Source organism: Melozone crissalis, unplaced genomic scaffold, assembly GCF_028551555.1.
Source record: "Melozone crissalis strain CALT ecotype California unplaced genomic scaffold, PUWL_Pcris_2 ptg000061l_1, whole genome shotgun sequence".
Lineage (NCBI taxonomy): Eukaryota > Metazoa > Chordata > Aves > Passeriformes > Passerellidae > Melozone > Melozone crissalis.
Genome location: NW_026535839.1, coordinates 9,134,617 through 9,158,044, shown reverse-complemented (window position 1 = coordinate 9,158,044; position 23,428 = coordinate 9,134,617). Strand labels below are relative to the sequence as shown.

Below are 23,428 nucleotides of genomic sequence, written 5' to 3'. Positions count from 1 at the left end.
TTCCTTTTAACTTCGGGTATGTATTTAGAATAACTTTTATTTTATATTTTAAATTTTTCCTCCTGTTATTGCTGCCATTGCTTCTCTACACTTGAAGGCTCCAAGTATTTCCACTTTTACAAAAAACACCCCAAACTTTTGCAGGAGTTCAAGCTACACATTTTCAATATTTGGTGTTCCTGAACTTATTGAAAAGTCAGATTTAGTCTGCTTGTTGCTCTGGGCCAATCCAGACTGGATGTGAAATACTCTTTCATCAGCAAATGAAGTTTTCAACAGAGATGGAAAACGTATGCCTCCTACCTAGAAATCAGCTAAAAACTTCAAAGGAAGAGCTGCCTCCCTCAGAGCAGCATCCACATGCAATAGCTTTTAACAGTGTAACTTCTTTTTCTCAAAGCACAAACCCAAGTGGCTTCCATAAAGTCTATGTTGGTATGGATTTCAGCTGTGCAAAGGACAGGGCCACCACTACAAACAAGGCTCATAAATATTTGGAAAAAAATACAAAGTAGCTTCAAACAGGCCAGTATTAGATGACTGGAAAGAGTTCAAAAAATCTCAGGCCTTGCTTGATCTAAAAGGCTTCAACCTCCCAAACTGAAGAGGCAATTAGGGCAGATTCTGAACAGGATCTGAAGTAACTGGGAAAGGTGAACACTCTGGAGAAATCCCTGCTGTGAGTGGCACTGAGCCCACTCACATGCAGCCAGCACAGGGAAGATGCCCAGCATACCCAAACAAGCTTCCAGGTCACTGATTCTGGTCTGCTCTCATCCCTCTCAGAGCTAACTTTTCAGAACTTAAAAAATAAAGGCTTAAAGGAAAAATCAATCCAAGTACACCAAGAACAACAGTTCAAACATTTTACTAAATCAATTCACACAGTTTCAAAATTGTAAATATAATTAAGGACAACAGGGTTTCTGTATTTTTTTTTCTTCCAGAATCATTAAGACAATAAACAAACACAAATTAGGTTTATAGCATCTGTTCTTTTAAAAAATGAAAGGAACGCCACTTGATGTATTGATAAAGCACCACAACACAGTTACAAAATAGGGTTGGCCTGTTTCTTTCACAAGTAAAAGACTACATACTCCTAACAGCTTCCTGCTTCAATCCATACTTCATTAAAATAAAACTATAAAATCTTCTAGATTACACTAACTTCAGACAATGCCTGGTATAACAGTGCATTAACAGCAGTAATGCCAACTATCAGTGCCAACATAAAACAGTTTAGAGAGGAAAAACAAAACAAACAAAAAAATCCAAAACAAAACAACAAAACCCCCACCTTTATTTTTCCTAGATGAGCAAAATTTAAAATAAGGGATGCTCTGCCTCACAATGATTTAAGGATTTGGGGATGCTGATGGGTGGAAGAGGGGGCTGGTACTGTAGCTTTTTTCTAGGCTTAGTTGGCATCTAGCTTGGCCATTTCCTGCACGTATATCCCTATACTCTCGCTGTCGAAGAGCACGAAGTACACCGTCTTGATTGAAGAGGACATTGTAGACACAAAATAGCTGGAGATGGCTTTCAGGATCAGCTGAGCAGCTGTTTGCTTTGGGAAGCCATTTCTAGAAGTAAAGAGAAAAAAAAAAAAAAAAGAAAATCAAGACTTGCTGAACCAGCTTTTGATGGTTTAACCTCCCAGGGAAGGCTCCAGCTTTTCTCCAACACCTCACAGCAAATAAAGCTGCAAAGCCAGTGTTTACAGTGTGAAGTAGAAGTTGTTGATTTAGGCAAGACTTAAAATGCTCAAACAGAAGAAGAAAAGCATTCCTAAAATATGAATACAGAGACTACACACACTGTTGGGTTGAACCTCATGATACCTGATGGGTCAATTATTCTCATTTAACAGGTAAACAACCAAGAGCCTGCTGTGTTCTGGAAAGCAGTGTATGTGCTGGAGCTGCAAAATTAAACCTGTCCTGAAAGCAAGGCAACTGTTAAAGAAAAGTAAAAAGGGACAGAGAAGTTGATAAAGAATATGAAACATAAAAAAACCCCAAAGTACAATATGGTCTTACCACTACTAATGTTAACTAAGCACAGGATTTTACAGGACCTAACCTGACACCCTTTCTTAAAACTTCTTCACATTCTTATCTAGGAATCTTTGTCTGAAAGATTCATCTATTCTTAAAACAAGTCAAGCACAAGTAGAATGATCTGAACAAAGCTATGACCTGAACTTTTTGATCTGAATTTTATAGATCATGGCAAACTCCTGGAATTACACCTGGTAACTGCCTGGAACCTGACTTGAACTTTGTTGCTGTGTTACTCTTGAAGTACTGCTACTCACCCAGACCAGGGCTTTACCTGCCAAATTCTGAGCCCTCCCCCAGCCTCAGTGATGTGCACTCCACAGCCAGTCTGAAGGTGATAGGACATGACCATTCTCTTAGGGGTAGCACCCAAAAAGAACCTGGAAGAGCCTGTTGAACATCACCTGGTTCCTTGATGTGCACTTACTGATACCTGGTAGTTAATACTCCCCATTATAAAGTGTGTACTATTAATACTACAAATAATTTACAGATTACACAGATGGATGAGTTTCTCAGCATTTCCTGAGCAGTTCAAGGAAGCTGGGCTAAATGCACCTCTGGCACTAACAGGTGAACATTTCTCAGCACTTGCTCACTGAGGCACCACACTGGTAGTAAAATGCTGTTGTAATCTCCCTCTTATTTTGTGCTGCAACACACCAAATGTGAAGGGCAACTGCCTGTGTCATGGCCCACTTGCTGCACATTGCCTTAGCAAAAAACATTCTCAGAGAGCAATTCTATGTCAGTCCTGCCTGTAATGTGATATTATATGTGCTGTCTTGAAGATAATGTTTGTGGTGTTTCACAAATGATGGCACAAAATAGCTTACACTATTTTTTCTTTTTTGAAAATGTCTGATTTTTTTCCTCTATTGAAGAAGAAAAAAAAAAAAGGAAAAAGTATCATGAGAAAAGCCTGTACTATTCCAAAGCCAAATGAGCTGGTCAGGGATAATCAGCTGTGTGAGAAGTTAATCAACTGACAGCAGTTTTGACACAGGAGCTGCTTAGGAGTGAGCAGCTTCCACACCTGGGCACTTGCAGGTTACTTATGAGTGCTGCATCCTGCAATACAGTGCATAGATCTTCCAGGAACTTTGCTCCTGAACTGGCATGCAGGGCAGCATCAAACCAGGGACACACACTGCTTCTGAGCTGTTCTCAGGGGCCTCTGAAGTCACACAGCTTCCAAGTGTTCTGGCAGGGTGGTTACACCAGGGCACATGAAAGAAGAGGGCCTGGTGAAAGGAAGGCACAGTGCCAGGCAAGCTGATAACAATCCACTGCTCAGGACACCTCTCCCAAAAGAAACAAAAGAGAGCAGAAAAATCAGCAGGAAGGTGCTGGCCTGATGGCCATGTGTGGGCTGCAAGAAACAGAAGCCTGATGCATTGATCTACGGGTCTGAGTTAAATTCTTGTGAAAAAGCAGTTTGGGACTTCAGCCAAACCAGTGTCAATTCAGATCAAAGTCAGAGCATCAGAATGAAATCCCTTCTCAGAGGATGAGTTCATGTTCAATCCCTAACTCTCCTTTCCCTTTTCTCCTGCTGGCCCTACCAGACTGAACTCCAGGCTACCTCTGAACAGAACCCAAGTTGTGCTTTCCATAAGTTGGCTGTAGCTGAGCATCTGGCCCAATGAATGCTACAAGTATGCTATTTTATTTCCCCTCGTGATTTATTTGAACTGCCCTCATGTAATCCCATTCCTCAACTATAAAAGAGAATGAAACTGTTTATGTGGGTTTATTGGGTGATGTCTGCTTGACAGATGCCTGTACTAGAACAGCTGCATACATGTGGTGTCTTTGGCATTTGTTATCTTTTAAAGCTTTACTTTTTTCTTTTTTTAATGCTTTTGACTTCATAAAAACAAGTACAGAGTATTGTCAGAATATATTATGTTCTCTCCAAAATTAACTTACGCTTGAGTATGTCTAATTAAGGGGGGGAAAAAAAGGAAAAATACATAACCTCGTATATTACTCAAGGCCTTTTGACTTCTCTCCATCTTTTAAAAGCACCACTTTAACTGGCTCAAGTAAGAATGACAGGTATATGCCAAAGAGAGGACTTGCCCCAGATCCTGCTTGTCAGTAACCAAATTTCAGAACAGAATATGAATCCTGAGGATTGTTCAAGGCTTCATCATCTTCCACTACCAACCACCTACTTCACAACAAGGGCTGGGAATGGTTCTTGCTGGGAGCTATCCAGAAAAGACAGGGCTGTGTGGAAGATACTTTACATGGTCCCACTTTTACATAACCAATTCCACAGACACTCTGCACTCTTCACATTATTCCATGGAGGAATAGAGTTTCTCCCAGACAGTGATTCAGAGCTTCTCTTTGTACTGACCAGCCTGTGACCCTGACAGCTAATCCAGTAAGTTACTGTGAACTCCCTGCTTTATTTCTCTACTGTTCTGCAAAGTTTGCTCAAGTTACCTCCTTAAAATGACACCTATGCAAATTAACCTTAGCTGGAGATTTCTATGATGCAAGTTGCTTAAATTTAGCATCCTCATGAAACTTTTATTTCTTGTCATTCACCCAGAACCTCAAACACTGTTTTCTGCCTTAGCCCACAGAATATGCAAGAATTAATTTAGTTTTGCAACACAGCACAATGGGAAGAATATTCTTATTGTACACCAGCCAACTTCTTTTGTGGCAAACTCAAGAGGGTCAGTTGTTCAGGGTTAAGAGACACAACTGTGTAATTCAGCCTAGATTTGGCCCTTGGCCTTCCCACTGAGCCATCAGTGAGGGCCAGGTGCTCCCAACCTCCCTCTGCACCCCAAACCCAGGAGCCTCAGACTAAAGGTGCAGTCAGTCTGCACTGAGACTCTTAAGAACATGATCTGACTTTCAAAGGCACTGAGCACACTGTACAGAGCCAGAGGACCTGAACTTTAGACTGAGGCTTTCAAAGACCTTGGCAAGGCGTTTTAAGGTTTTTTTTTTTTTTTAATGAAATAGTCCCATGATGTAAACTCTATGGAATTCAGCTTATGGATTTTGGATGAAAGCTTGAAGTGACTCTGCAAATCCTGAGAATCAAGGCACTTTAGGTTTGCTGCTTAAACAAACACTAAGCCATGTCCTCTGGCCATTGTAAGACAGGTAAGTTTCATGATGCACTAAAATCAGGCAAAAGAGACCCCTTTTCTTCATGTTCTTTTCCACATCTCCAATTTATATGAATGAATTGATGGTCTGAAAGAATTCTTTTAACATTCTCTTGAAAGTTTATTATGCTCTTTATCCCATTTGCATGCTTTAAGATTAGCAGGGATCACTATGAGATCTGCCAACACTAAACTAGCACTCAGGAAAATACTGCAGGCTCCAAGCACTGCCTGAACAAACCCAGAAGAAACTCTTCCTTTAGGGAACTGATTCAAACAAGGAAGAAAAAAGCCAGCATTGTAGCAATGTGTTTTGTACATGGGAAGGGACTGGAACACCAGATGGCACCTAGAGAATGTGACCTATTTGGCATCAGGTTTGCCTGACAACCTTACCTGCCGCTGCCAATGGAAGGAAATGCAATTGATTTCAGCTTCTTTTCATCAGCCAGAGCCAGGCAGTTCTTCACTGTCTTCTCCAGCAGCTCCTCACATTTGTCTGAGCCCCAGCCTGGGCTATTACAGTGGATCACAAATTTTGCAGGCAGTCCATGGCCAGCACTGACAACAGCTAGGAAGAATTGAAAATGAAACATAATTACCTTCCTCTCTTTAGGATTAAAGGAGTGTACATGTGATTAAAATAGCAAACAATCAACATTCATTCCCTTAGCCCCTGAGAATGTTTTAGATTATAAATCACAAATCACACAGCCTTAAAATATAACATGATTACAGAAACTTTGTGTTTTCCATTTCCAGCTGCATTTTGCTGTGATAATTTATAAATCATAGCTAGGATTGAGCTTATTTGAGAGAGAGCAAGAATTCGTGGCTGACATCAAAGGAAGCACATTCATATTTAGGATTGGGTAAGGAGAAGGGCAGTATCTGTTAGAACCCAAACCCAGACAAGGGATGATCTTGATCTTGCTTTGGTTGGGTTTACTGCAGAGATACAGTAAATACCAGGATGCTGGACAGGCACAAGGACTTACACTCTGGTGACCTTCAGCTACTCCTGCTAAATGTACAGAGTGTTCAGCTGGCTTCTGATCATACCCCAGCCCAAACTGGAGCAGTTCAGACCTACTAGTGCTCTGCAAAGCCCAAAGGAAGGATGGAAAAGAGGTGAATTAAGATTCTGGCGTTATTTCCAGCTTTGTCTCTGAATAACTATAATGAAGACATTTTGTGTGATTTCAAGACTTTGGGCCTGGCCTTATTTTAGCTTTTCTCTGTATGGGTCATACAAGATCACTTGAACAATGCTGGGCTTAGTTTCTCTCTTTCATCACATTCTTGACAGAGGGGTGTAGAGGATGCATTTACAGATTTGCAGTGTTTGATTCACACTGTTTGTGTAACAACAAGCCAGGCCTTGTATGTACAAAGAAATGAAAAAGAATTTTACTATGCTAATCATATCTTATCACCACAATATTACCATGGACATGTGGGGACTAAGAAGACGCAGCAGACCCTGCCTACAAACTGCTGACAGGCAGGGATTCTCCAGATGAGAGGCCTCCTTCTCTGCAGGAGAACACGCTCTGGGTTCACCACTTCCCATCACAGAGCAACAACAGACTGTGCTCTGCCTGCCAGGAGCCAGGGGAGGAGGATCTCTGTCATTTCCCAACTCACTGGGCTGTGGTTGCAAATAAAAAGTTGTAACTTTGGTTTGTTTAAAAAAAAAAAAAAAAAAAAAAAAGTTTGGGGGGAACAAGCCACCCTAATCACAAGCTGAGGGAAGAAAAACATCGATCTGAAATCTCACAAGAATATACAGTGAGCCTTCACAGAGATCCAGCCTCTAAAATACCCCACAAAAGTGTTGGTATAAAATGGTAACTTATGTCTTCACAAAACCATAACAAAAATACCAACAAGTTTTTTAAAAAATTAAAAAGCCAGGTTTACAGAGATTCTTATAGAAATCCTCTATTCTATTCTGGAATGTTTATGAGGCATTTTGCTGTTTAAGTATAGTAGAGGTAACTCTCGGCACATGATTATCACATATGGATACTATCTTGTGGCTGCTGCAGGAAAGAGAAAAATAGACTTTGTCATATGGATCCTGACCAGGGGTTAACCAGAACATTTTGAAGGACAATGGAAGCACAAGCATTTATGTTCTTATGACTTTGCAGAGTCCCAACATGTTGAACAGCCTCAGTGTTAGGCAATGTTAATTTGTCATAATGTGCAACTAAAATGTTGGCGGATTCAGAATACATCATAAATCCAAGAAAAATCTATTAAAAGCAGCTGACATATCTCTAGTCAGATGTGAAATGTGAATATCATCCTCACCCTGAGAGAATAAAATACTGGATTGATACACATGACCAACTTTAATGTTTCTCAGGGAGTGTTTTCCAGGGTAGTCATTAATTAACTCATTAGGATTCTGATGAGGACAACTGTTCATTACCAAGAGCAGCTGTCCTTTACTTCAAATGCAAATGCACTGAAATGGGAAGTAAGAACGATAAAGCCAACTATGGACTTAGCCTGTGTCACATTCCAGGTAAGCATTCTGGTTATGGGTACATTAAAGGGATGTCCATAGAATTGAGAAATCTGAACTCTGGGTTCATTTAGGATTGAAAAATGGATGTATTAGCTCTGTTCTAGAGTCCTCCAACAAGTCCCTAACAGCCAGTTTATCCCAGTGCATTGCAGAGCTGCCCTGGAGTAAGATTGGAGCAACCCCCAGGTCTGAGGGATGCACTAACAGCTGAGAAAAAGAAACTTTTCTTTTTAACTTGCCACCTATTTGGAGCAGTTTGGTCTGGGCTGGTAAGTAATCTTCTACAGAAGTCAGTAAAAAGAAAAAAAGTGCGTAATTGATTCTGCATATTTTCGCAGAACAAAAATTCCAAGAAAAACTTATTAAAATTTTTAAAAAGCAAGGGAGAAACCCCCAAAGTATTAAGCTCCAGAAGTAAACAGTTGTAATTTTTCCTGTCAGAGCTGAATTCTTACATCTCCCCTTCGGCTGTAGTTAGGATTCGTTTACAAAACTGTGCACACTGTATTTATTTTTATAGCATAAACACAGATGGCAGAATCAGCCTTCTATATGAACAACATGGATCAGCAATTTCACAGATGGTGTAAAATTATATATTGCCATTATCAAACTTTATTACTCACATAGTAGATTTTTCTCTGAGATTACATAAATTTTGATAACTAGGCATCAAAAAGTCATAAGCTTTTATAGTGATGATTTTGGCACTGATTAAACTAAGTACCCAAGCAGATGCTGAACTTTAGGCACATGCTTAAGTTCAGTGAAAGTCAGCAGCATTTCAGCAAAGCAGATGTTTAACAGAGTTGGACTCAAAAATAAGCATTTTCTGAACTGTGCCCTTAATGATCAACACTGAGTGTGCATGCACGTACCTGTGAACAGCCTGGCTCTACTGTAACACTACAGCACTGCCCATTTCCCAGGTGCTTAGGTAAAGGTTACTTAAGATGCAGTGTGTGCAGTTTAACTGTGGAGAATACAAACACACAGCCCTTGGGAGCTGCCTGCAGACAGCAGAGCCCCAGCAGTGCTGCAGAGGGAGCTGGGCTGGCTGGGCCAAGCCCCAGTGCCACAGGGTGGGGGTCCCGAAGCGCAGCCTCACCTCCGGCTATGTCCAACGGCCCGTTCTTTTTGCGGAGCTCAATGACGGCTTCCACAAACTCCTTGCCACCTTTCTTTTCCAAAGTGCTCCCTGAACAGAGAATTGTTACTTTACTCCTCTGATATCAGCAGACATGCGACTCATCATTTGCTTTTGTTACATCATTCTAGAGTTTTCTGCCCAAACATTTTTTGGGGACTGCAAAGTAAGATCTAAACCTTTTGGGACTTGAGAATTAGCTAGTCATTAAAAACAACAACAACAACAACAGAAAGAACAAAAAGACAACCCTAACAACCCAAAAACCTCACACTGGTATCCCTTGCTAACATTCTCAGACTTGAATTTACTGTCAAGAAACGTCTGACATGACATCCCTACCTCCTTCCTTCTCATGAGCATCTCTTAGTGTGAAATGTTCCAGAAGAATGTGCTAGCTCAACAGTGGTTGAAGGTTTGTAATTCCTTCCCCTAGGATTCATTTCCCCTCTTCTCTTACAAATTGCTTTAAAGAGCCATTTGCCACAATAAGAATTTGAAACTCACCTGATCTTGGTCCCTGACCCCAACAGGTGGCCCCAGGAATGAAACAGTCTCGTGAGTGCAGCGGGCTGCTTTACTTGGTAACTGCCCAGCTTGTTGAGCCACCTTTAACCAAGAGGAAGAGCCTCAGAAATAAGGAGAATCTCTAAGGAACACATTCCTCCAATGAACTTCTCTAACTACAACTAAGGAGCTGGACAAAGTTATTCTGGGAGGAGAAGAGCTGTGCAGTGTGTCAGGGCAACCAAAAGGTATGCTGTTTACAAAGGCAGTCCATCACTAAATGGTTTAGATCTTATTTTGCAGCTCTAGTTTTAAATATTAATGAAAGAAAAAACAGCCCAAGAAAGCATTTTCCTAACTACATAAGCATCCCACATAATTTTGCACTGTGCATATTAATTATAAAGGTAGATAAATAAAAAGCAGTGATATCATAAAGGCTCTGATTTGAGATATTGCTTTGAAAACTGATTTCCAAAAGTTCAGAACTAGGATCTCTAAAGATCTAGACATTTATTTGGTGACACCCCTTACTTCCACTGATGAAGAAAGAAAAAAAATGCAATTTCTGATGGAAGTGCACATACTATATGTTCCAGGAAGCAGAGTCCCTCCTCCAAGATTCCAGTTACTAAATCAGGTTATATAGCTCTAGGAACCAAGAAGACTACAAGATGCTTTTGTTAGGTTTTGCTAAATTTCTTCCAAACTGAAAAGCTGAAAACAATGCATTTGTTTTCCATTCAGAAACTGACTCTGTGACCCTGAGTCTATTTTGTTTGTGGGAGTTTATTGCTTTTGGGGTACAAAAGCTGAGGACAATTAAAAAAGCTATGCCTTTTCTTTGGCTTTTTCATAACCAGTTCACAACAGGGTTTGCCAAAAACTGGATTGCAAGGTCAGACTGCGTAGGTCAGAGTGTAATTTGCTGTTTGTGCTTATTTAAGCTTTTAAATATAAATACTTCAGCCAAACTCCTAAGGTCTTCCTGAACTTAAAGTTGCCTTTGCCAGTGCAACTGAGTGGGAGGATCACTTTACAAATCTCTTAGAAAAGACAGTAATGGCTTTATTGGTAGCAGCAAGGTGTCTTAAGTGCTGGGAAAGGAGATCCAGAGCAGCACTCAGGTGCTTGGAAGCACTCTGCCCTTCAAAGGCAGTGAGTAAAGTACGACACTCTGTGCCCTTTGCTGAGCCCATCCAGCAGATGTGGCTGACTCCAGGGTCTTATAAAACCACTCTGACTGAGAGGGATGGGGAGGGAATGAAACAGCCTTCCATTCTAGTTATATTTTTGTTGTACATATTTCCATATCATTCCTAATTATATTTATATATATGCCAGTTACATTCCTCATGAGTCCATGGACTCTGATCAGTCCTAAAACCCATGACATTCATAATCCTTAATTTCTCTTGTTTCAAGGGGAAACATAATTAAGCCTTGTGCAGAACCTAGGAACAGCAAAGTTCTATTAAGTAGGTCATTTCTTTGCCATTGCAGAGCTGTTGTACATTTAATGGAATTTAGCCTAGTTTGGTTTAATTCAATCCAGAAGGATCAGCTTTTTCCATTCTAGTGGGAATTAATTTATAATTAAAAGCAATGAACAACCATGTCGGTTTATTCCACTGAGCTCTCTTCTTGCAGATCTGGTACAAAGAAGAGAAAAAGTGATATTTGGTATGAATGAGTGAAATATTCTGCATTTACTCCTCAATTATGCTTTTCTTCTGATTAATAGTGAGGGTTTATATTGAAATCATACTTGACATCTATGTTGTAAATTAGCTTAATCTGGCAAAGCACAGACTGTATTTAATTATTTTCCACTACACTAGCAAGTTTCTTGAGGGAAGTCTTGCTTCACAGCTTCAAGGTTAGTAGCTTATTTGCTCACAAGCATAAATATGCGTCACTCCCATGAGAATAAGATCATTATCTCATGCTTTCCAAGCAGGCATTGGTATCAGTGTTGAAAACAGCGTTAGCAGAAATTTAGGCTCTAAAATTCTCAGGATAAGCCCCCAATACACTTAAATTGTTAGGGAAAAAAACCAACAAAAAATTAAAAAAAATTTAGATGGGTAAAAGTTAATCATTGGAAGCTAAGCATTTGTGCACTTCTATTCTTTCTTACAGCAGTCAGAGGCAACAGGAACCTATACTAAGGAATGAGCAGTCCAACTTCAAGAGACAATTTTCTCTGCAGAGTAGCAAAGCATTTCTTTGTCACAGGGTAGGAGATAGGCACATTGGCTAAATGAGTCTGACAGACTTTGGAAGTATATTCTTCAGGTACAGGCTACTATGACACTCTGCATATTATTTAGCCAGCAAAGTCACAGTGCTTCTGCCCCAGCAGGTCAACCAGAGCTGCATTTCTCTGCTTGTTACTCAGAATACAGCCCTTTCAGAAAAAACAGGTGGTGCAGGACGTGTGTCCCTCCAAGGCAGTACTGAAAACAAGGCCTCAGGCATGGGGGGAGCCCATTCTCACAGCAATGGTGAGGTCAAGATGAGATGCAGAACAGAGGCTGGGATCAGCTGACTTGTTCTTAAGCACTGCCAGCAACTTCTACATTTGGCCCAAGTTCTGATTTGCCTTCTCAAATTACCAAGGCAGTTCAATCAAAGTGCTCCTATCCTTTTATAAAATCCTTCAAAATTCTGTGTATGAGAGGGGTAAGAGAAGGGCTAGAAGAAGAGTTACTCAAGGGACAGTTAAGATGGCTGAATTAAGAGGTCTGTCCTGTTTCCTGTCATGCCTTCTCTCATCCTTGTAGCTCAGGGGACTGATGTGTGTGCAGCCCTAGCCTGGCCTTGTGGGTGTGAGGACCGTGGAGCAGGGCTAGGAAGGTCATCGGTCCGTAAGGATAATCTTAAAGAGTTTAGAAAATACAAACAGGTTAGATCCAGCCTGTGAATCCAGATATGAACATCTGAAACTTGGCATGGAGAGGGTGCGCTGGAACTGGTTAAAATCTAAAGATCAAGACTCAAACCACATTGAAACCAGGCACTTGTCAAACCAACATTGTCGTAATTCATTTTCCTTGGTCACGTGCCTGCATTTAAATTTTGGTGGTGCACTCCACGGTTACTTCTGAAAGGCTGATTTGGCAACAAAAACCAAAAATGCCCACTAGGTTTGTAATTGTTCGTTTCTTGTTAGGATCAGTGGGGACTGCTGGAAGTGAGAAATGAATGCAGATCTGCATAGCTACAACAAGCTGGTGGCTGCTGACCATGCACACACATACGAACTGCAGCACTGAACTTGCCATTACCTACTTCACCACCGGTGTAGAAGTCAGAGTTTGTCGGGTGAACGACAGCATCACTGTCGATCGTGGCAATGTCAGCCTGTACAACTTGCAACTACAACAGGTAAACAGATGTATATCAACCACGTTGGACAGAGACCCAGCACAGGCTCTACATTTACACATGTACCAACGTCCATATTTTCCTACCTTTACATCTCCAAACCTTGCGCCAAAGGAGTATGCTGAGTTGTGTGTGCAGGTGTGTGTAGAGAAAGGGGTGTAGGGAGCAGGAGGAGGAATATTGAGTATGACATGATCAAATAAATGTTAAAATGACAAGTCAGAGCAATCACATGAGATCATTTCCAAAGTTTTAAAATCAGCTAAATGCCCCATTTCACTTTGCAGAAACCTAGAACAACCAGTTCCCCACAGAGCATGACATTAAAATATGGAATCTGTTTAAAAAAGAGAAATTCAGGATCATCAAGACAAACAAAATAATTAGTTTCTCCATTTTGTCAGCACTAATAAGCTGACAGCCACTGATTTTCATATGTAAAGTCATTAATAATTTTGTTTCTAAAAATACCAGTTTCCTTCACATGTAGAAAACGATGTATTTGCAGCCAGGGTTGTACAGAATTTGCTTTAAAAAATACAAATTGTTTCTATAGTTTAAAAGTAAGGCATATCTTTTAATTATATGCTGGAATGGCTAAGACATTTGCAGAAAGATATGTATTTCTAAGAAAGGCTGATAAAATTAGCCTTCTTAGACCTTTTTTCTTGTGAAGTTACTTCTCTACATTCCCATAGGAAATGCAGCAGTATTAGAATTATGGGTTGTATTCCATTAAGGAAGTTTCAAAAAAAGCAGCAGGTCTACTCAAATAAGAAGGGAATGCAGTACATAATGCAATAAAGGCAATTTTTGTTTTGTTGAAGAATAAACTTGTATTAAAGAAGGATTTTTTGATTTCTTATCAAACAAGGGAAAAGCTTCAAATGTGATTCTTCACCCATCATAGCTCACTCTTGGTGTAATGTCAGTTTTGTTTCCAGCTGAATGTAAAAGTGACAGGGAAGAATTGAAACATAATGGAAACAAATTATTGACTGAATTAAGCATCAAATCAAGATATGGAAGATTTGGGGACAGCTAATAAAGTAATAAGCCATTACCAAAAATTTTATGCCTACTCTAAGTATTGAAATAAAACCCTTAAGATTGCAGGTAGAATGGAGAAACCGCTTATTTTGAGAAAAACCTGACAAAAAAGTATTTTAGTCCTCGAAGTATTCAAATAAGAAACCCCCCAAAATAGCTAACAGTCACATATGATCATTATGGAAAAGAATTTAAAATTTTTGAACTGAAATCAGCTTGAAGACTAGCAATAGCTGCAAGTGTTCAGAATTGGTCAAAAGGTGTTTTGAATATAGTTCTTCAACAAAGCAGGACCTGCAAGATTTGAATTTCTGCTCTGATTAAAGGTATGAAGGCGTAGGGAGTAAATTCTGGGTTCCATAATTTCCATGTGACCGTTAGTTGTGTCAACCCATGCCCCATTTACCTAGGTCATCTTTAAGGTCAATGTCAGCATTGGTAGGATTGATAATGGCCTCCACCTCGAAGCCGGCTAAATTACTGATTTCACTGTGAATAAGGTTCAGCTGAAAAGAAAAGCATGAGGTGGGAAATAACAGGACAGCTGGGAAATCACAGAGAAGCTGCAGAAAAGTGAGCTTTGCAACACAGATGGAGATAGCATCACTGCAAACAAATATGCAAAATAAAAAGGCAGGTCATCAAGGGATATTAGCCCAAAAAAATTCAAACACAAGACTCAAACATTGTTCATCCTGGGAGAATATGAATGTACCAGCTAGTAAGCTCTATTTTGGTTTTATACTGATCACTATTTGGGATTCTTATTATTATCCAGTATCTAAAGAGGGCTTACAACAAGTCTGGATAGGGATTTTACATGAGGGCATTGAGTGAAAGGACAAAGGGAATGGCCTAAAACTGAAGGAGGGGAGGTTAAGATTAGATATTAGGAGGAAATTCTTCCCTGTGAGGGTGGTGAGGCCCTGGCACGGGTTGCCCAGAGAAGCTGTGGCTGCCCCATCCCTGGAAGTGTTCAAGGCCAGGTTGGAGGGGGCTTGGAGCAACCTGGTCTGGTGGAAGGTGTCCCTGCCCATGGCAGGGGGCTGGACTGGGATGAGCTTTAAGGTCCCTTCCAAACTATTCTGTGATTCCAATTTTGCTATCAAATAAGAGTATTTGTTTTTTCCCCAAGTAGAGAGATGAAGGACACCCGAAGCATCCCTTAAGCATCAGTTACAGGGATGTGCTGGGACTAGTCTGCACTGAAACAGGATCAAAGCTGCTGCTGCTCCTTCTTTAAGCCAGCAAACATGGGCCTATCTCTGAGAAAGCAGACACTTGTCTCCAGCAATTCCTCCATCCCAACAAGGGGATGTGGTTTTTTTCTTTCCTTATCAGTGGTCACCATGTTCTGTATTACAGCACTTCAGTCCTCATTACAGTTTTGCAGCATTTGGCAATGTCTAGTGAGCAGGCACATGATATTACGTGCTTATTGCTTCTAGTTTTTATTTTGTTTGCTTTACTTCCTTTTGTCCCTTATGAAAGGAGATTTTTAAACCCAACCATTAATGCTCATTTACTCCTCTAAGTATCCCCATATATTTCAAGCATGTCTTGAATTTCTTTCTTGTTCTAAATCAGGAGGATTTCTCCTGCAATCACAGGAAGATTTCTCCTCTCCTGAGGCACACAGGGAACTGCAGAAGGCAGCACAGAGCTCTAGAGACTGACCTCACATCTGCACTGTGTGTTCTTAAGAGACAGTTTGGGGGTCTCCTCATAGGATGCGACCCACAACACAAAACCAGCTCTAAAATTTGATGCAACCTAATGGGAATGCTAAACTTGGCAATGGTCAAAACTGCAGGTATGGAAAGTTTCTAACCAGGGTTTGAGCAGGTTTGACACTGCTTCTTAGCTTCTGTTGGAAGTCTGATTTCACAGGAACCATGTTTACTACTGACAAACTTTAAATACTTTAAAAGTGCAAAAGATTTTCCAGACTTTTTCATTTGGGGAAATACATTAGCTACAGCATAACCAATGCCTGAGTTTACAATATGTATTTTAAATTATTTTTCCTGTAGCTGTTTGGGTGATACGGAGAGCGACCATGAAGGAGAAAGCTCTCATTCATTTATGCAATTCTTGCAACCAGCTGTAGTTAGGCCAGGCTTTCCTTTTAATCCAAAGCCCTAAGCCTACAAAGCATAACATTCATCTTCAGGCATGGCACTTTATATCATCCATATCAGAATTTTATCTCTTGTTTGTTGTAGCCCACTGTCTTAAAGTTAATTCTTCAAATAATTTCTTTGCATATGTTAATTTATTAACAGGGAATATGAGCCAGTCCATGAAATCCATACAAGTGAATGGGACATTTAAGGAGGCCACCATCCCTATATTTAAATTTTCTGAAAAAAATATTTCCATTTCATTAATTTGATTCTATGAATTGACCTTCTTTCTCTTTTCAAAAGCCTGCAATTTCATATAATTTGCATATGTTGCTTGAGTAAACTATGAGTTACCTCAAACTAGGGTGACTGACTAAAAATGAGTGTAATTCAGTCCTGTTTTAAGTATGTGTCTGTTCGGGAACTTGTAATAAAATCTAAGAAAGCTTCCTTTCCAAATAGCTTGGAATCCTTTAATACTTCACACATGGTGAGTTATTCATACTGGAGTTTGAGTCTTGAGTTTGACTACAAGCAACTGCTGTTTAAAAAACCAGTCAAATCAAATCAAACCAAAATGTTAAAGAAACTTAATGAATTTTTAAATTAAAAAAACAACAGCAAAACACATGCACACAACACGACTGTTTTGTGGAATTATAGTATGTTCCTAAACATATTTTGCTCATTCTGTAAGTGATTTTTTTGATTCCTAACTCTGTGCCCTACAAGTTTTTACCTCAGATCTATCAGCTGCAGACTGTTTTTGTTTTGGACCTTAAATCTATCCCTGAGCCTACTCATATATGGGATTTACATAACAGCCAGCTGGTAATTAAAGTTTCAATTTAGCAACAACAAGAAAATGCTTAAAAAGCTGCCCATGACTGATAGCATGTGTTGGCAGCTAAGTATTATTTTACTAAATTCTGCATTTACTGCTCAATGCACTGTTAGCTATCCAATTGCCAAAAACAAATAAAAAATTATTCAGAATTTTTCCTGTGGAATTAAATCCACCAATGAGTAATTGCTCAATTTCACTACCGAACAGTATGAAGCATGTATTAGGCAGAAGTGATCCCCTAAAGGGCCACTTTAAAAAAATAAATAGACACAACTTGCATATACATGTGCAACAAAGGATGGACATAACTTGAGGTAACATTTCAATTAAATATTAGTTAGATAAAATGCAGATGGCACTTAGCACATCCATGAATATTTTCTGAGCTAAGCCTGGCATTTCTAATTTCAGACAAAATTACCTTCAAAGTCTTGAAGCTTTTTCTGGTGTGAGTCTCATACTGAAAACTGAAGATGCTTAGTGCAGACCAAAAGCTGAGGTCTCTTGGAAGTTCCAAACCTTAAAGCCTAGGTTTGAGTTCCTACAACTCTGCTTCTACTTTGTAATACTCTCGGGAAAAACAAACTACTTAATGTGCACAATGCCACATCTCCACTGGGATGACACTTGTGGATGTGCAATCATTTACATATTTATTAACTAGATTTTAATAATTAATGTGGCACTAATAAACTTCTACAGGTATAACTGAAGGATTCTTTGCCATTTCATGACCTCTAAGAATTTCCAGCTGAATGGCAGCAGTTACCTAAACATTTAATGCAATAACTGTAATTTAAAAACTGAACAATATCCAGGTTTGCAACATTCTCATTTGCGGTTTTTGCATTGAATTAAATTTAGGGTTATTAGAAGGATGAAGAGCTGCTCTTGCAAATAAGTTCCTTTCCTTCCATAAACATGGAGCTAAGAAAAACATTTTTTTCATTATATACTTATGAATGGTGTGATATCAAAACCAAGATTGTTTTCTTCCATCTCTGCACTTAGGAAAGGATTTTCTGATCTGGCAGATAATGGTTTTGCAAACCAAACAGATGTGCTGGAAAGGTGTTCAAGAATGTCAAAGAAGGTTTGAAAGATCCTGACTGATTGATCTCAGCAGTAATTCTTCAAATGCCTTCTCTAACCCTCAGAACATGATCTGTTTGATTTGGAGTGCTCCCTCACAGGAGACAAACAGGTTTGCATTTTCTTTTAATTTCTCTTCTCATTATGTGTTACAACAAAATGCTGACACCTGGTCCCTCTCATGTGCAGGGCTACCTGACAAGGACCCAGTGCAGGGATGGATGTGTCACACCAGCAATTTCCTCAGGGGGCTGGACTCAAGTGAATGAGAAAGCCAGAAAGTCCATTCCCCAGTACTGGGACTCCCTGGGAAGCTGTACCACAGACACTGGCTTTGCCCACCACAGCTTAAAGCAGTCCTGGAGTTCATAATTTTTTTCCACAGAGCCCAACAGCAAAGCCCCACTGATTTGCTGGGTCAGTCTTGCTGGAACACAACACTAGGTCTTATTACAGGTTTGGTAACTAAAATGAGCTCAAAATCAGCTCCAGAGGTCAGACATTACTTGCTTTCTTGAAACAGTAACGTAGACTATAAATTTTGGTTTCTAATTTAGTCATCAAAATGTTTTTGAAAAACCACCCCCTTAATAGGAGTAAAATAAAAACCAACCCTACCAAACCAGCCACCTAGCTGCAGCTGTAAAATTCAATGTCGAAAATTAGAAATATTGAAAAAAATGTTACTCTCATGCATGTTACTTGGCAAACAAACGGGAGGATAAATGGAGAACAACCTCATTATGAAATAAAAATGAGTCAGAGGAGTTACATTAAACAATGGACAATGGCTCATCTTTTATGGCTTACAACACAATGATCTGATTATTGAATGATAGCAGAAAGATGCAGTTTTACTTAAGAAAATTTTGCATCACATATTAAAGGCAGGGTTCAGGATAAAAGACCAAATTAATTTAATGACTCATCTCTTTAAATGGATCCTCTTTAAGCAGATATGTATTTGTATTAAACCAACCCACATCCCAAATCATATTCACAGGGAAGAAAAAGAATTGTTGATCTCTAGCTTTTCATAAAAGCATCATTCATTATTACACAACATTAACTTCTGTAAATCACAAAGCAGAACACAGCATAAGAACATTATTATGAACAAATGTCTAAAATAGGTTTTGATAAAAACCTGTAAATCATTTACATCAGCAATGAAGTGGGCTGACTGTTGGAAAAAATACATTTTATGCTTAGAATAATCTCTTTGGCAGATGCTTATCTGTAACAATTATGTTGTTTATGAAAGAGATAGATTACAAGCACACAGGCTTTCCTTCTAATTAAGCATTTAATTATGTAGTCACAGGAAGACTTATTTATGTACTGTTTAAAATGCTCTAGAAGTTGTTTCAGAGAATTTCTTTGATGAGAAAAACTGATATCACACATCTCCTTGATTGCTCAGTGGGGAAATGTCCATTGTACCTAGATGTTTTGTGGAAAAGGGGGGAGCAGGAGAGGGCTGTTCCCTGATCAGCACAGAAAAATAGGTAATCATTTATAAAAATGCGGGATCATACCTTCTGGCCAAGAAACAGGCTTTTGGTGGACAGGACTGTGAAACCATCTGCAGGAGTTCCCTCTGTTGTACTGTCAGCACTGGCTGATTTGCTCACTTCTCCCTGCTTCTTCTTCCAGAAATACAGTTAATTAGTTAACTCAAGGCTCTGAGAAAAACAGTTTAATGACACTAAGATATATGACATGCACTAAATGCTTAGCAGGCAATAAAACGCCTGTACAAACAGTGGTGTTGGATTTTATCCTGTAGTCCAAGCAAAGTGCCTGATAACAGCTGAAGGGATCAATAGGAAAAACGACCTAAACGTCTGCAGATCTACAGGCACCTCCTCTTGCCCACAGCAGAGCACACTTGAGATGACAGTTGTCCTAAATGTTGCAGGAAAACATATAAACAGCCCCAAACTTTTAACGGCTTTCTAATGGCTTGTGTGGACAAAGATTACAGATTTCTGTGTGTGGGAAGACACTCATTGTAAGTTAGAAACTGACTTGTCAGAGAATAAATTTTATCTGTGAAGGGAGGTGCTCCCAGATTTCACAGACTTATTTTTAGAAATTCTCCTTTGTAATGTGGCTGTCCTTAGAAGCAGTGTCAAGAGAATACATCTAGAATACATCTGCCTGCTTGCAGGAAATGGGCTGAACAATTTTCCATCATCACCTACTTTCATTCCCAGTGAAACTGCTGGAGGAGAGAGGAGTTCCCCTCAACCACCATTTCTTTTTTTCAACTTTATTACTGCAGTGAAATAACAGGTTTCAGGAATTAATTGGTTTACTGAACAAAAAGGAGGATTCAAACATTTTGAAAAGGGAAATCAATTCACAAAGGCTGTGGTTATAAACTCAATTGGTACTAATTGCATTTTCAATAAAATTATTGCTTATGATTTCATATAGATATTGCTGAGGCACCAAATATTTATGTTGAAGCAAAAAAAGGACACCTGGAACACTGAGCAAGCCACTGTTCTCCTACTGCCCCTTTCCTAAGTATATAAACCAAGTCTGAGGCCAAACAACTAAAAAGACTTTGATGCAAGGGTACATTGTGCTTTTAGAAGCTGTAACCATGCTTTACTTTACACAAGTGTTTTGAAAATTAGATTTTCATGGGTCTTATTTCAATTCCCTAGGAGTTTACTGTTAGCCAAATACCAATACAGTAAGCAGACAATACAGTTTATTGTGTGGAAGAAAAACAGAACCCCACAACAGACTTCCTGCTTTTGTAATCAAGCAGGGCAAAAAAATTCCAGATTTAGTGGAATTATTAGTGCATGGTTATTGGAAGCACTGCATTGAAATGTCCACTAATAGGTGTTCTGAGGGAGCAAACTAAATTCAGCCAAAAGAGTAAAATAATTGGAAGAGAGACCAAGTAAACAGAAACAGGATAAATAAAGAAGCTTTGCTTGACCCAGAGGGAACTTTCACATTCCTTGTCCATTTCATGTGAAATTCCTGTACTTTTCTTCCTACTTGCCAAGCTTATTGCTTAACTGTAGCTGCTTTGCAAAAGAAAAAACATCCTTGGCTACACATGTACACATTAACCTGTAAGGCATGACCAGCACAGCCCACAGACACTTTCCTCTTGTCTCCTGGCACACCCTCTGTCCACCTCAGAATATTTCTTACAAAGAACAGAGTATTTATGGCCCATCTGTCTGTGCTGCACACCTGGGCCATTCCTGAGGGTGTTCAGGCTCCAGGTGAACCAGGGAGAGGGCAGAGCTCATCCTCCTCTGCTCACACTGTGGCTGAAATCACCATTGGTAACAACACATGCAATGAAGAGCTGACCCAGTGTGAAGCTCCCTGCAGCTACTGCTGGCAAGCTTTGGGTTTAAAATAAACACATTACCTTGGATTTCCTTGCTCCTTTCTTGCCACCTGTTTTCTTTGATACAGTTTTTTTCTGTGATGGAGACTTTGCCTTCTTTGCTGGGGGTGGAGTGATGATGGCTTCCAGTTTTCCTTTTGATCCCCGCTTCTTTGCCAGCAGCTCTGGGTGAATATTGGGTAACACTCCACCACTGGCTATGGTGACCCCTTTCAATAGCTAATCAAAAATAAATAAAAAAATTTGTACATGGCAAATTCCAGTATTTACTCACTGATAAATAGAAAATAGGATTTACTGCTAATTTTGTATACTGTCTTGAATTTCTCCACCAGTATCCTTGAGGAAGAGATGAGAAATGCATGAAATGGAGCTGACCACACACTTGATTTCAACTGTAAGGGGAGCATGTGTTCTTCTTGCACACATGCTTGTCACTGTCAGCATCCCTAGGGCTCACCTGGGATCTGTTTCTCTGAATCCATGCCATGAAGGCTGTTACCCAATGAGGAAAGCCAAGACAGCCCCAGGCACACACCTGAGGGCCCAGCAGGGCAGTCTGTGAGAAAAAAATGGGACCCCAAAGTCCAGGGTGTGAGACTACAGCGGATGCCACACTGTGAAGAATCCAGTATATGTCCCAAGTGCTGCGTTTTCCTGCAATTGTATTATTAAAGGGTTTTTTTTTTCTTAGAAAAAGAAACTTCAAAATGGAGGGCAACATTTATACAAATCTCTATACCTGTCTTTCTTCAAAAGATAAGCAGTTGAAGATCAATATTCAAAAGTTGCAGTTTATTCAAGCCTTTAAAAGCAGAGGTGAAATATATAATGTTCTGTATTTAAAACCACTTTAACTAATTTTTATACATCTAACTGGGACTAATTCACTATTCAGGAGGATACAGACAATGACATCAAAGTCCCCCAGGCACTCCCACCTTCTGATTTGTATTTACTGCTCCCCAGTCTCAACCCAGAGAGGCTCCAAGCTTACAAAGGGATAATGAATGGAAAGTATTACCAAATTTCAGGCAAAACCAGAAGGAGGGTGGTTGGGGGAATATTATTTTTTTCCTGCTCCATCTTGATACACAGATTTGGAAAAAGTATCTTTTCAGAGGGGTTCTTACAGCACCTCACACAAAGATACACTAATCCCAGCCACTGCCTCTGGCTGACACCATAGCACTGTAATAATGATGCCAAATATTTTATGGCCAGGTTTAAGGCATCTTTAAGTCTGCAAAGGACACAGACTTGCAAGACTTTAGAGCTCTTCTGTGGTCACAATAACATATTTCAGTGAGAACAGGATAGGTCCCACTGAGTCCTCAGTTAAGGGGGAAACTAAAAACAAACAAAAACCCAGCATCTGCTGGATTTTCTCTGCATCCTTGAAGAATTTATGACAATTCCCCAGTCCAACAGAAGTGGTTGTAATAGTAATCATTTTACATCTCCATTGCATTTTTACACATTTTAGGAGTGCTGAAATACATAATTAAGCTGAGTGTTGTAGTTAGTTACACAGCCAGCATACCAGGGAGTGTTTCCTGGTGTGCTGCTCAATAAGCAGAGGTCTTGAGTTACAAGTCAGCTATATGAAATGACAACTTAAGAAGCCCTAAAAGGAAATCCTGGCCTCCACATGGCAGAGGTTTTTCTTACCTGATTTAATTCTTCATCATTTGCTACAGCCAACAGGATGTGTCTAGGAGTGACTCGACCCTTCTTGTTGTCCCTTGCAGCATTTCCAGCCAATTCCAGAATTTCCGCTGGGGAAAAAGCAAGCTCCTTTAATTACAGTGTGGTTATTAAGAACAGTCACTGTGTTATTTAGCATCCATGCAAAAAGGTATGAGAATTACATCATGTTACTCCTAAGGTATGGGAATTACATCATGTCACTCCTAACTGCTGTAGATACCTGCAATAGACATCTATCTCTAAAATTAGAGATTTTTTGTTTTTATATGTCTAATCACTGAAGAACAAATGCACACTTAAGTCCTGTGCTTTAAACTAGAATTATTTTCTTTATCCTTTGAAGTAGTTTCCCCAGATTCCTCACTTTTCAGTGTTCTTCTCAAGGCTTCTGTGTGCTCATCTCTTAGGATCCCTCTCCTGTCAGAGGAT

General features: G+C 39.7%; 1 protein-coding gene across 4 annotated transcripts in view; it reads right to left on the bottom strand.

Annotated features, from left to right (window-relative positions):
- Positions 1-1,081: 1,081 nt before the first annotated feature.
- LOC128944416 (core histone macro-H2A.1) overlaps positions 1,082-23,428 on the bottom strand; it is a 42,732-nt gene continuing 20,385 nt past the window's right edge. Inside the window, exons 3-9 of one of the 4 annotated variants that reach the window (XM_054287647.1) lie at positions 22,961-23,067; positions 21,311-21,508; positions 19,440-19,550; positions 14,243-14,342; positions 8,851-8,940; positions 5,600-5,774; positions 1,082-1,586 (exon numbers count right to left, since the gene is read on the bottom strand). In XM_054287647.1, the coding sequence (XP_054143622.1) occupies positions 1,421-1,586; positions 5,600-5,774; positions 8,851-8,940; positions 14,243-14,342; positions 19,440-19,550; positions 21,311-21,508; positions 22,961-23,067 (947 nt within the window). In that variant the 3' untranslated portion in view covers positions 1,082-1,420. Of the gene's footprint in view, positions 1,587-5,599; positions 5,775-8,850; positions 8,941-12,686; positions 12,778-14,242; positions 14,343-19,439; positions 19,551-21,310; positions 21,509-22,960; positions 23,068-23,428 lie in introns of all 4 variants that reach the window. The other 3 variants (XM_054287648.1, XM_054287649.1, XM_054287650.1) reach the window with 3 other exon arrangements.